The 13,781-nt window shown below is 39.6% G+C and overlaps 1 protein-coding gene across 8 annotated transcripts in view; it reads left to right on the top strand.

Annotated features, from left to right (window-relative positions):
* Window positions 1–13,781, top strand: part of PLEKHM3 (pleckstrin homology domain containing M3) — a 177,268-nt gene that overhangs the window by 128,169 nt on the left and 35,318 nt on the right. For 7 of the 8 annotated variants that reach the window (XM_059702941.1, XM_059702935.1, XM_059702936.1 and 4 more), the window contains one exon: window positions 13,123–13,280. In XM_059702941.1, coding sequence (XP_059558924.1) covers window positions 13,123–13,280 — 158 coding nt within the window. Of the gene's footprint in view, window positions 1–13,122; window positions 13,281–13,781 lie in introns of those variants that run through there. The other variant, XM_059702942.1, reaches the window with a different exon arrangement.

The raw sequence follows: 13,781 nt of genomic DNA, 5'->3' as shown, positions 1-13,781 counted from the left end.
TTATTTGCGTAGTCTTCAATTTTTTTTCAGCAATGTCATAGTTTTCAGTGTACAGGTCTTTCACCTCCTTGGGTTAAATTTATTCCTGGGAATTTTTATTTTATTTTTTTATGCAATTGTAAATAAAATGGTTTGTCTTAATTTCTTATCCAGTTTATTACAGAAATCTGTTTTTAAACCTCCCCTTCTTGCTCCCACATTCCACTTCGCAGCGGTAGCTCCTGCTAACTCTAGCCAGCTTGCTGTCTTCTTCCACATATTTCCACACATTTCTAAGTGTGGGATTTTGTTTTTTTTACTTTCTTTCCCTTTGCATATAGGATCAAACTATCCTGCCTTTCTGCTTTTGCCTTTTCTAGTGGACAGTATACGGTGGACATGTGGGTCCATGAGCATGTTCAGTACACATAAAGGCTTACCCTCTTGCTTTTATCAGCTGCAGGGTTGAGAGTTCCCTTAATGTTTAACCTGTGCAGTTTTCTCTATTAGAACCAGTCTTGCAGTGAACACCCTCGGCCATTTCCTGTGCACGTGTGTAAATGTATCTGTAGTGTAAAATCATTAACATGAGAATGCCCGGTCAAAGGGTATGCCTGCTCTGCGGTTTGATACTATTGCCACTTGCCTCCTAAAAAGGGAGGACCAATTTCTGCTTTCATTGAGTGTCTTGGGAATGCCTTGCACCCACATTAACTTTCCATACTGAAGATATTTTTAATCTTAGCCAATCTAAAATATAAAATATAACCTCACACGGTTACTCTAATTTGTATTTTTTCCCATTGTAAGTAAGGTTGAGCATCTTTTTTCTATGTTATTGGCCATTTGTAGCTTTTGTGAATTGCCTGTTAATTTCATTAACTTGTCTTGAAATTATATTGTTGATCTTTTTCTTATTAATTTGAAAGAGCTCTTTCTATATTAAGGAAATTAGCACTTTTTCACATAAATAGGAAATATTTTCCCCAGTTTCCTGTCACATGACTTTGCAAGTGGTATTTTGTATTGTACTAACTTTTAAATTTTATATATTCACATTCACCACTCTTTTATGGTTTCTAGGGTTATAAAATATTTACTCCCATGTAAATATTTCTCTGACATTTTTCTCTAATACTTTTTTTTATCATTTTAAAAATACTTTGTAAATGGTTTTCTTTTTATATTTAAATGTTTGATTTATCTGGAATCACATTTTTTGTGGAATGAGTGGGAGATTCAGCTTTCTCGTCCCCCCCTCCCCTCGCCATGGCGAACCAGCTGCCCCACCATCATTTATTAAATAACTTATTTCCCCCACTTTTATTGTATACTAAATTCCCACGTGTATTTCAGTCCATATCCTGGATATACAGCTGCCCAGCATCTAGACGCCACAAATACTGCAGATGATATTCTTGAAAAACAAGATGTGTGAAATCATAATCAGTGTTGTGTGTAAGTGGTGGTTTACTGCTTGTTGACACCTGGAGGCAAAGAATACAAATTACCAACAACCTTAACACAATGGCATGCAAGCTAATAAAGCGCCTCTCTCACTTTATATGCAGGACTTGCTTTTTCTCACATCAGCGACCCAGCTATTTATTAGATCACAGCATTCTAGACAGGAACTTATTTTGTTTTCCCATTTAATCTTTGGCATTGCTAGTCTCATAAAAGTGACTAAGTAATAATAATGTTGAGCACTTATATTGTACTTTTCATCCCTAAGTGCTATCTAAACATGATTACTAATTAAATGCATTAATGAAAGGAAGGGATTTCAAGCTTCTTCAGGAAAACCGGTGTCTGGTTGCACACCTGTGAGCGGACAATTCCTAAAAAGCATTAAGTCCTCTTTGAATGGCACTCAGCAAGCTAGTGACATTATTTCACTCCTTTTGAAAATGTCCTTGGGTATCTTCTAATTAGTCTGGCTAAACTCACCTTTTATCTGTCTCCCCAGATATTCCATTTCTACATTCCTGGGGGTATTCAACAAGCTTCTTTTGATGTTTCCCCTGTTCGTCAATCACAAAATCGTAGACTTTTCGAACAGAGAGGGATCCTTACTGGTCATCTAGTTTTGAATGACCTGGTACAATCACTTGATTTTGTAGATGAGGAAACAGGCCTGGAGAAGTGAAGTGGCTCACACAGCTTTCAGGGGACATACCTAGGAATAGAAGCCTAGGTTTCTAATGACCATTTCAGGTCTCAGCCAGCTGCATCCTGGCTTTTTCCTCTCTGTGAGTTTCTGACTTGCCTTCCACTTCTTTTTCTTAACTTTTTTTTCCCTTCCATCTTTTCCCTCCTCCTCCTTCCCTTCTTTGCTTTCTGCCTCTCCTAACTCCTAATGGGTCATCTGACATGACCAGGGAATGGTGCTTTTATTTTCCTCTATTTCTCTGTCCCTTTTAAACCGTCGGGGGGGGGGGGGCGGGGGGGGTCTTTGTTGTTTTTCGGTTAATGTGTCTTACATTGGCCTCTGCGCAGGTCTTCTCTGAAAAGCCATATTTCTTCCATTTCTCCCACATACATGCATACAGGCAGTTGTTGGTTTTGTCTTATTTTTTTCAAGTTATAGTTGCTTCTCCACTTAATAAAATCATTTCTCTAGTTTTGGTAAATAGAATAGCGTTTATGTTATATTAAGTCCATTTTTGTCACAGTTTTGTGTTACTTTATCGATTTCCCAGTCGTTTGATCAATGCTCTTCAGAATCATACTTCATATTCAGGAATTTACATAAGATGTGCCCATTTAAGAGAATTTCTGTACTAGAAGTAAATAGGTTGGACAGTAAATCTTCCTATAAGCCAGTGGTTCTCAACCTTCCTAATGCCGCGACCCTTTAATACAGTTCCTCATGTTGTGGTGACCCCCAACCATAACATTATTTTCGTTGCTACTTCATAACTGTAATTTTGCTACTGTTATGAGTCGTAATGTAAATATCTGATATGCAAGATGTATTTTCATTGTTACAAATTGAACATAATTAAAGCATAGTGATTAATCACAAAAACAATATGTAATTATATATGTGTTTTCTGATGGTCTTAGGCGACCCCTGTGACAGGGTCATTCGCCCCCCAAAGGGGTCACAACCCACAGGTTGAGAACCGCTGCTATAAGCCAAAGGCAGATCCAGTTCAGATCAAAACTATGGGTGTAACCTGGATCTATCTAGACTGCACATCTTGCTTCCATTTAGGGACTGAGCCCGTTTTAGAAATCTTCCATTTCTATACGGTGGGTCAGGATTCTCAGGCCAACACCCTAGAGCTGCGTCTGACCCCAGATGCCCTCGGAAAGTCCTTCCCTGTAGCAGTGAGGCTGCTTAAGAGGGCAGTCAGGGTCTGTCACTGATCCGCTGGGTGATCTTAGGCAGCTCACAGGACCGCTCTGGGCCGCAGATTTCTCATACCCCTATTACGTAAGGACGCTGAGTTTAAAAGACCACTCAGGGCCTTTCCTTGTTTACTGTTTGATGAGTCAATAATGTCATAACTAGGACCAAAATGAATAGAGACCTAAATCAGATTTACTTCAGGTATATGGCCAATGAATTCAACACAGAAGTAAAATTCTGTTGACCGTACCATGAGAATTTTCTGGAACTGTCTCAATGTAAAATAATTTAATCATTCCCTTCACAGATATGTCAGACTATGTGGTCTGTTTGGGAGCTCAGCACATGTGGATCACGTAACTGTGCTTCACTCTCTGCAAATGCTTCCACAGACGTTCCATGAGGCTGTGCCTTGACAAGGCCACACCCCTTAAGGCACTTTCTGTAGTACAGAAAAACTATATGAAGTAGCCCCCATCCCATATTTTCTTATGAGTAAGAAATTTATGTTCACCCTGGCCAGGTGGCTCAGTTGGTTGGGGTGTCATTCCGTGTACCAAAAGGTTGCGGATTTAATTCCTGGTCGGGGCACATACCTAGGTTACAGGTTTGATCCCTGGTCAGGAGAGTACAGGAGGCAACCAATCCATGTTTTCTCTCTCTCTCTCTCTCTCTCTCTCTCTCTCTCTCTCTCTCTCTCTCTCTCCCTCTGCCCCTTTTCTCTCTCTCTAAAATCAATAAACATCCTTGGATGAAGTTTTAAAAAATAAAGAAGAAGTTTATGTTCTTGGGTTCATCTTTGCCACTCAACAACTGAAGAAAATTAAAATTCTTTTATCTTGCATTCCCTAAGACTTAGTTTCCAGCAGGAGGCAAAATGTAATTTGATGACCACTCACAAATCTACCCAATTACATCAACTCAAAATTCAATTATCACATAGTTTCCTAAGTCTAAGTAGAAATTGTCACCTTTGGGAAAGGATCAGATAAGAGCTAATTGGTGACATCATAATCCACCCTCAGTGAAGTGCTTGCTTAGCCAGAAGCCCAGCAGTGTTAGAGCAGCTCCATGATGGGTAAAGAGGGGTGGGGAGCAGCTAATTAGAGAAGACAGTTTTCTGTTTATATACAAACATCCCAGCATTGAGCCACGATAAGGAGCTCAAAGGTTAATTATGGGAAAATGAGGTTTTAGCAAAACTTTTTGAAATAGGAAAATCCCCTATGCTTTTTATTTTCCAATTTCAAGGACTTATGATTACGATGAGTACCATTTATAATTGAATGAGAACTCAGAATATCCTCACTGTGTGTTAGGGTTTTCAAACTTGAGCAGAATCCACGGGCTGTTTTTCCTTAACTCTCCATGAACTTGCACGGCCTAGATCCCTAGATTTCACTGTACCCACCCGTCGATGCGGAGAAATGACAAGCAGGGAAAATAGCGAGGGCCAACTTCCACAGGCCTCTGGCCAAGCAAATGCAAACTGAATTATATTGGAAATCATTTTACAATGTGTGACCATTTTGATTCTTCCATGTCATCAGCTAGCTTGTTACTAGTGAGTGGCAGGTGGCTTTGTGCTCTGTGAATGGGGTCTTTTGGTTGGACTTTTAGAGGAGGGGCCATTTGTCAAGTGCAAGCAGCCTCTTCATCAAAGTCTTCCCAATAGTCGTCCAGATTCTAAATGCTGCACAATGGCCGAGGAATGCTCGCATTCGCATGGAAGGTAAGTGACAGATCAGGGGGAAGGAATTAGCCAATGCATACAGGAATGCAATGAGAAAGAGCTTTTCCTTTGTTTTTTTCTTGTCCAAGTTACTAGTGCTCTGTCTCTCTCCCCCTGTAGATTTTGAATTCTGTGGTGGTGCCAAGGGAGTGAAGGTAACAGACATAAAAGAATCATTTGTGCCCATTTCCCAATCCCACAGATCTCTATTGGCTGCAGACCTTGAACATGACACTGCAATTTCCTGGTGCCACACATGAGTAATAAGCAGCTGTTTCTGAAACTGTGGTTTGGAGAAGGCAGCACTAGGTTATTTTTTAACTTAATTGTAATTTTTGATTGGTCTGCAAGAAAGCAAATCAAATAAAGTCTGTTGTCTTAGTCTGCAAGAAAGCCATAGGCCTCAAATTCCAATGCTGACCATCTTGACCAGAATAGAAGAGGGGGAGGGAGAGAATGAATGTGTGTATCCCTGAACTGGAAGTTCAACCAGGCAGCTTCCATGGGAAGCATATTTGGTGTGTCTGTCAGCTAGCTGGAGCATGGAAAGTAATATTTGATGGTTCCTGGAGAAGTACCTGAAATGATAGAGTGAACAGAATTCGGAGAGAGACCACAAAGGTGAAAAATAGCAAAATCAGGAAGAATAAGAAGGTATCAGTGTGACGCTGCAGTCTGTCCTTATCCTACTTGCAATAAGAGGACACAGCATTTTAAGTTACAAATGGAGTGTGTGTTCTTTGAATGCCCGGTCACTAAAATACCTCTGACATACTCATATATGCATGCTCTCCAAGTAAATAAAATCAGACCAGTACCTTCCTTAGTACAAGAAATTCAGCTGAATGGAAAACAGACACAAACTCTTTTGCCCTGTTTCAGACATCTGCCTTTTCTCAAGAAGATAGGGCAACTTGGTATATGGAGAAGGTGAAGGAGGTTGAGTGCAGGGGGTTGAGGAGATGGAGGAAGTGGAGGAAGCATTCTGCTAACTACTTTGTCATGATTTTGCTCATGTAGGCAGGCACTTTGGGGAAAAATAATAGAGGGATAACGAAACCTCATCCAGAGGCCTATTTTGCAATCACTTATGACATATCCAAATGACCACCTGGTTAATGGTCTTAATGACTTTTTAAAAAATCATTTTCATTATTTTTGAATTACAGTTGACATGCATTATTATATTAGTTTCAGGTGTACATCTCAATGATTAGACATTACATAACTTACTAAGCAATTATACTGATAAGTCTCATACCCATCTGACACCATACATATTAGAATATTATTGACTACAAGAAGCCCGATGCATGAAATTTGTGCAAGAGTAGGCCTTCATAGCCCTGGCTACCTCAGCCCTTGTGGCCCCGGCTGCCTCATGGCCCCGCACCCCACCCCCTACCCACTGGTTGTTCCAGAAGGTTGTTCAGGAAGGTCGTTTTGCTATCTGGTCTAATTAGCATATTAGCTCTTTATTATATAGGATATTCCCTATGCGCTACTGTACATCCCCATGACTATTCTATAACAACTAATTTGTACTTCTTAATCCCTTCACCTTTTACTCCCATCCCCCCAAAACCCCCGTCCATGTGGTAACCGTCAAAATGTTCTCTGTACCTGTGAGTCTATTTCTGTTCTGCTTATTCATTTACTTTATTTTTATTTTATTATTATTATATTAGTCCTCACTGGAGAAGATATATGTTTTTATTGATTTGAGAGAGAGAAAGAAAGAGGCAGAGAGAGGGAAGGAGAATGAAACATTGATGTGAATAGTATCAACTGCATTTGCCATGACCAGGATTAAACCCCCAACCTTTTGGTGTATGGAACGATGCTCCAACCAACTGAGCCATGCCAGCCAGGGCTATTTTGTTTTTTAGATTCAATTATTAATAGATATGTATCTATTGCCCTTTTATTGTTCATATTTTTATCTTTTGTTTCTTTGTTCTACTTCTTAAAGAAGACCCTTTAACATTTCATGTAATACTGGTTTGGTGGTGATGAACTCCTTTAACTTTTTCTTGTCTGGGAAGCTCTTTATCCGTCCTTCTATTCTAAATGATAGCTTTTTTGGGTAGAGTAATCTTGGTATAGGTCCTTGCTTTTCATTACCTTAAATATTTCTTGCCAATCTCTTCTGGCCTGAAAAGTTTCTTTTCAGAAATCAACTGACAATCTTATGGAGCTCCCTTATAGGTAACTAACTGCTTTTCTCTTGCTGCTTTTAAGATTCTCTCTTTGTTTTTAACCTTTTGCATTTTAATTATGATGTGTCCTGGTGTGGGCCTCTTTGGGTTTATCTTGTTTGGGAATCTCTGTGCATCTTGAACTTGTATGTCTATTTCCTTCACCAAATTAGGAAAGTTTTTTGTCATTAAGTTTTCAAATAGGTTTCCAATTTCTTGTGCTCTTTCTTTTCGTACTGGATCCACATGATGTGAATGTTGGTATGCTTGAAGTTGCCCCAGAGGCTCCTTATACTAGTCTCAATTTTTTTTGGAATCTGTTTTCTTTTTGCTGTAGGACTGTTCCCCATGCTGGGCCTCACTGAGGACTATTGTCACTCTAGGGATGCACTCCAGTTTAGGGATGACCTACAGAGCTCTCAAATCTGACTTCCCTCAGGCTGTGTACTTATTCTCATGTTGGCCATTTGACCTTGCCATAGTCATTTCCCAGGTCCATTAGCATTCTAATAGTTCTTTTCTACTTTTCATTCTCATTAGAAACTAAGGGTAGGAGCTCCTTGGGCTTTGTTCTTCTTTAAGGCTGCCATCTTCCTGGTGTTTGTGGAATATGGCCCTAACCCTAAGCCCCCACCAAGATGGCTAGGAAATGGGATTAGAAGTTGTAAGACTTGGGGGCAGGAGCAGATGATGGGAGGCAGATCATTTGATTTTGTTTTTAAACAATTATCCAAAGTAAAGATATATCTGATTTTTCTTTTTTAAAATTTGTATTAATATATTTGATTTTTTAAAAGAACCCTTGGAGATGTCACATTTGGAACCTACTGCTTTGTTGTGATGAAACCTCTAAACGAACAGCCAGAATAGTTGGATCCGGTTCCCAGTGCTGCTAGTAGTTGTAGTCAAAGATAAGATTTAAACCTTCTAAATATATCTTTATCCCTGGACAATTATAAGTATAAACTTTTCCTTTCTGAAATATTAAAGATATGTTTGTAAATTCTAAAACATAGACTATTACCTCACTTTCTGGAAGGAAATCTTTCAGCAGCTTTAGCCCTTTGGAACATGGCCATGAACTTAAGCTGACAAATAGGAAGAGCAATTAATCAAATGAAAAGAAGCCAAAGGAGTCCCTGAATAGCTGAGCTTCCACCAGGGCCATGCACTCTTTATGCTCCTCCCTAAATCACCCAGCAGAATGATTGAAAATATCTGTGACACAAAAACAGCCCTAAGATATAACCACTGCAGCCAAGGAAAAAGACAAGAAAGCATCATTGGTCAGTCAACAAGAGCTTAGGTGCCTGGCAGAAATAGGATATTTAAGACAAGTATGAGACTCAGTCTTGCCTCCAAGCAATTTACATTCTCTTAGGTTGCTCCATATAAAATTTACATTTTTGTAAGTAAAATCACCATTTTATAGTTAGGCTCACCATTTCGATATATTCAATCAACAGTTGGATAAGCAAAACAATCACATGTTAAGCATTAGCAAAGAGTACAAAACAGCATCAAGTTTTATATTACATTACATGGTGTGCATGATGTAAAAGTAGTTTATGTGAAGCACAGGAGATCCGAACAGTGAAGTGGCCAAAGCTGGCTTTCCAGATGAAGCCAGAATAGGTCGGAGCCATGAAGCCTAGGTGAAGCTAAAGAAGTGTTTAAGAAGAGAAGCGAAACTTCAGACAGAGGAAATGACAGGGGTGAAGGCACAGGAACAAGAGTAAGCATATTCTACACGAGGAAACGTTTGCTCACAACAGAAGTTACATCGTAAGAAATGGAAAATGAATTTGGATAGGTAGTGTGGAACCAGAGTATGGACCACCTGCACACCATAATGTAAAATGTAAAAGGCAAAATGTAAGCTCCAGTTTGACCCAGTTCACTCTTGTATGGAGAACATGGGACATAGTAATTCAATATAATTCTCTGAAATGAATGAGTGAAGAGTTTTTAATAATGATAAAATAAGAATTCACCAAGGTTTGAGGGAAGACATGATATATGATGAAAGTGGTATCTAAAACTGATTAGTATATATATTATGGTCAGATCAAAGGAAAAAGACAGGCATCTGGAAATAAAATTAGAAGATTGACAGGAGAGATACGAGTGTAGGGCAGGATGGAAAAAGGAGACTTACATTAGAGGTGTTTAGAAGAGAATCAACTTGAACCTTGAAAACGTTAAGCTAAGTGAAAAGCCACATATTGTATCATTCCATTTATATGAAATGTCCAAAATAGGTAAATCCAGAGACAGAAACTAGACTATTGCTTGGTTAGGGCTTGGGGAGCAGTTTAGGGGAAAGAGAGTAATTGCTAATGGGTACAAGGTTTTTTGGAAGAGTTGAAGAGATGCTCAAAAATTGATGGTGGTTATAGTATACAACTCTGTGAATAAACCAAACGCTATTTAATTGTAGACTTTAAATAGGTGAATTACATGGTATGTGAATTATATCTCACTAAAGCTGTAATTTAAAAAGAGAGGAAATCAATAAAATGTGGTGAATGATAATATATATGTTTCTGGTGGAGAAAATGAACCACTCACTAGACTCCATAATTTCCAGTTTGATTCTAACACCATCGTTAATTAATATTGTGTTAGGAGCACTGAGTGATGCAATAAGACATGAAACATAAATAAGAGGTATAATATTAGAAAGGAAGGGACCAGTTTATTACTTTCAGAAGACCCAAAAGAATCTCCTAAAAATGCTTTGCATCCCTGAAAATACAGTAAAATATACTCATATAAGGTGTACACAAATGTCAATATATTCTAATATACCAGCAATGGCTAATAAGAAAAAATATTACACAAAATTCAGTTTGGAAATAACCTAAATATAATAAGTGTGAGTGGCCTATACAAGGAAAGAAAACAAATTTTTATTGAACTATAATAAATGAAAATGTAATAAAATGGAGATATAGATCAGGTTCTTCGATAAGAAGACTAAATATTATAAAGCTATCAGTCCCCAAATTAATTTTTTAAGCTTATTAAATAAGTTTGGTGAGTTATTTCAAAAGCCTTCAAAATTCTCATACCCTTTGCCTCAAGGAGATCATCTAAAATGGGGAAAGCTTTATGCACAAGATGCCCGGTCTGCTCCTCTAGATCCCAGATAATAACTGTCAGGTCCTCCCCAAGGTCTTCTCTTCTCACCCTGGGTTCCTTCAAGCAGCGTTTACTCACCTGGTTTCCAGAACTGTTCTACATCCTGATGTTTTCCCCGGAGTGGACTATAGTTTGCGCCTCTCTTTAAATGTGTCGTTAACCTTGGTTGTTTAGGAAATAATAATGTAAGCAAAACCAAGTAGAACTGAAGTATTGTCACCACAATTTAGAAATAACCCTATGACACATTGGAAAGTGTTTTCTGGTGGTTGGGTGTATGATTTGGTAGCGGTTATTTCTTAGAAAGTGTATCATGTGTTGGTATTAGGAGTACGCTTTGCTGGGGTTTGTCGAAGTTAATTATCCTTGAGAAAATAAAAAAAGCTCTTTCTATGGCTTTCTAAAGGTAATAGAGAGGAAAATAAGTTAAAGAATGATGGAAAACGGACTTGCTTGACAGAAAAACAGCCAGCATAATTTCTACCCTCTATATTAAGGGGGGGGGGGGAATCCACTTTTCTAAAGCAGTAAACCTGGTTTTTCTGTTCATTTTCTGTACCTTGATGCAAAACGATATACATTGTTTTTAAAAATGCAAAAAGACAACTGTATGCAAAGTGAAAGACTTGCTTTTCCCACTTCTTCCCTTCCCTAGAGTTAACTACTGTTATTTTGAAAATATCATGAGATTATACTGTGACCTTTAAAACCACTTCAGCCTTAGACGGTTTGGCTCAGTGGATAGAACATAGGCCTGTGGACTGAAGCGTCCCGATTCGATTCAAGTCAAGGGCACATGCCCAGGTTGTACGCTCAATCCCCAGTAGGGGTGTGCAGGAAGCAGCAGATTGATGATTCTCTCTCATCATTGATGTTCCTATCTCTCCCTCTCCCTTCCTCTCTGAAATCAATAAAAAAATATATATTTTAAAAACCACTTAAGTTTTTATCTCCAGTATTATGAATAGCTTCATTTTTAGCAAAACACATTATTACATTCCTTGCAGTCTTTTATTTCCGAAATGTTAGTTACTACTAATTTATTCACCTTGGCACTGTAATTTCCATTTAGGTATGATATGCATTGCCCTTGGATGTTATTTTTATGTTATTGTCATTCAAACTATAGATTCATTTGAAAGTCTACAGCTATTTCCAAATATTTTCAAATTAAATTTTCTTTCTTTTTTTCTTATTAAAATCAGCATGTATATACATTTGCACTAATAGAGAGAAATAAAGGCAGGTTTTATCTTGTTGGTACACGAACTGCTGAACACTTTGAAACCCATCATTTTAGAGAAGTGAGGATGGGTCAGACTAACCATTGGTTCCAAAAACCAGGTTGTTTGCAGGCCAACAGGTGTGGTACCTGTGGGAGGCAGGCCGATGCAAGACACAAGGGCCTGGCAGGGACAGCTACCGACAGGAGGCACGTGCTCCGGGAGGAGCAAGCTGCCTGTCGCAGGCAGGATCATCACCATGCTAGAGTTCAGGCCTAGCTCTGCTAGATATAATGATTTTTCAAAAGAAACCCCAAATCTGCATTTTTATGTGAAATCTCCCAATTATTTTTATTTATTTTTTAGATATACTTTTACTAGAGGCCCAGTGCACAAAATTCACGCAAGAGTAGGCCTTCCTTCCCCAGGCTGCCAACACCGGCTTCCCTTTGGCACCCGGACCCGGGCTTCCCTCGAAGGTCGGTGGCCTGGGCCTCCCTCTGCAGGGCGAGCATGGGGCAATGGCCTGGCCCCCGACCAGTTGCATTGCATCTGCCTTGGCTGGCCTGGTGCCAGTGGATGTCATAGCGTGGTCCCTGACGGTTGTCTGGAAGTTCGTCCGGATGTTCGTTCCGCTGCTCGGCCGTCAGGTCTAATTAGCATATTACCCGTTTATTATTATAGATTGATTTCAGAGAGGAAGGGAGAGGGAGCGAGAGATAGAAACATCAATGATGAGAGAGAATCATTGATCAGCTGCCTCCTGCACGTCCCACACTGGGGATCGAGCCCACAACCAGAGCATGTGCCCAGACCAGGAATCGAACCATGACCTCCTGGTTCAGAGGTCAATGCTCAACCAGGCTCCTAATTATTAAAATGGCTCATTCTTTAAAACACTAAGAGATTAAAAAAAAAAAAACTCTTCAGGCTGAATATGACCCTCTGCCTGCCAAATTTGCAACCTCTTTATATTAATATACTGGTACTTGTCAGCAGCAAAAGAAACCTATTTTTCCACATTTGTTCTGTGTTCGTGGGGGAGATAGTGAAAAAACTATCCTATTAATTCATCAGAGAAAGGGAACTGTTGGATAGACAACATAAAGTATGAAGTTCTGCATTCATACTTACCCTGGCTGTTTTCAGTCTATTCCCGGAACCCCGCTGCATTCCTCTTACACCGCACCATAACTGTGAGTCGGTCCATGCAAGTGGGGCTCCCCGTTTGTTGGTCTTCAATCCCTTACACCCCACTACAAAGAAAGAAGAATACAAAAGAAGTTTCAACATCTTCATTTTCTAACCTCCAGTGGTTTAAACCAGAGGGTTCTTTTGGAGCGAAAATACTGTCTTTTCTTTCTCAGAGTTGCTGAGAAATTATAATTAGAGGTTTTCCTGTTGTGTAGAGGAAAGGAATTCCAGTTCTCCTCATCTGCAAGATTTCTGTGCTCAATGACTTTCCCTGTCCCATTTCTCTTCCTGCAGGTAATAGAGGGAAAGCTGGCTCCATTCCTGGGCAAGGTCATTAAATTCGCCAGCTCTCACGTGTACAGCTGCAGTCTCTGCAGCCAGAAGGGGTTCATCTGTGAAATCTGCAACAATGGAGAGATCCTCTACCCTTTTGAAGATATTTCAACAAGCAGGTACAGAATCTCGTCTTATAAACGTATACCTGAATGTGTCACATGCAGTCTTATTTGGCCAGATCAGACCAACTTTTAGTCAAGTACTGTATCTCTTGTCTTATCCTGGATCAGATTTCCCTTATTCTTAGAGAATGTTTTTACACTTTGGTTTTCTAGATTTCTTTGCAACTCACCTCACTACCTTTATCCAGAATGAGATAACAGAGTTGCAAAGAAACATTGCCTGGCTCTGCCTTATTAGGTAACAGAGAGTGTTCAGATTCAATTTTAGAACAAAGACTGGGGAGGAAGAGCTCACAACCATTTCAGGGCCAAGTGACAGATGATGGGGAAGAGTCTCGGAGGATGGCCAAAACGGGATGGATTCCTAGGCATGAAGCTAGAGGACACCGGCGAACAGCTGTCCGGCTCGCCACATGCCTTTATCCACAGAGGCGCTGCAGCATAGTGGTGAAAGTTTGAGGACCAAAAGAGAGAAAAGTGGGAGTTTATGTGGGA

This window comes from Myotis daubentonii, chromosome 7, assembly GCF_963259705.1.
Source record: "Myotis daubentonii chromosome 7, mMyoDau2.1, whole genome shotgun sequence".
NCBI lineage: Eukaryota > Metazoa > Chordata > Mammalia > Chiroptera > Vespertilionidae > Myotis > Myotis daubentonii.
Note: the sequence above shows the minus strand (reverse complement) of the source record. Positions and strands in the feature narration are given on the sequence as shown.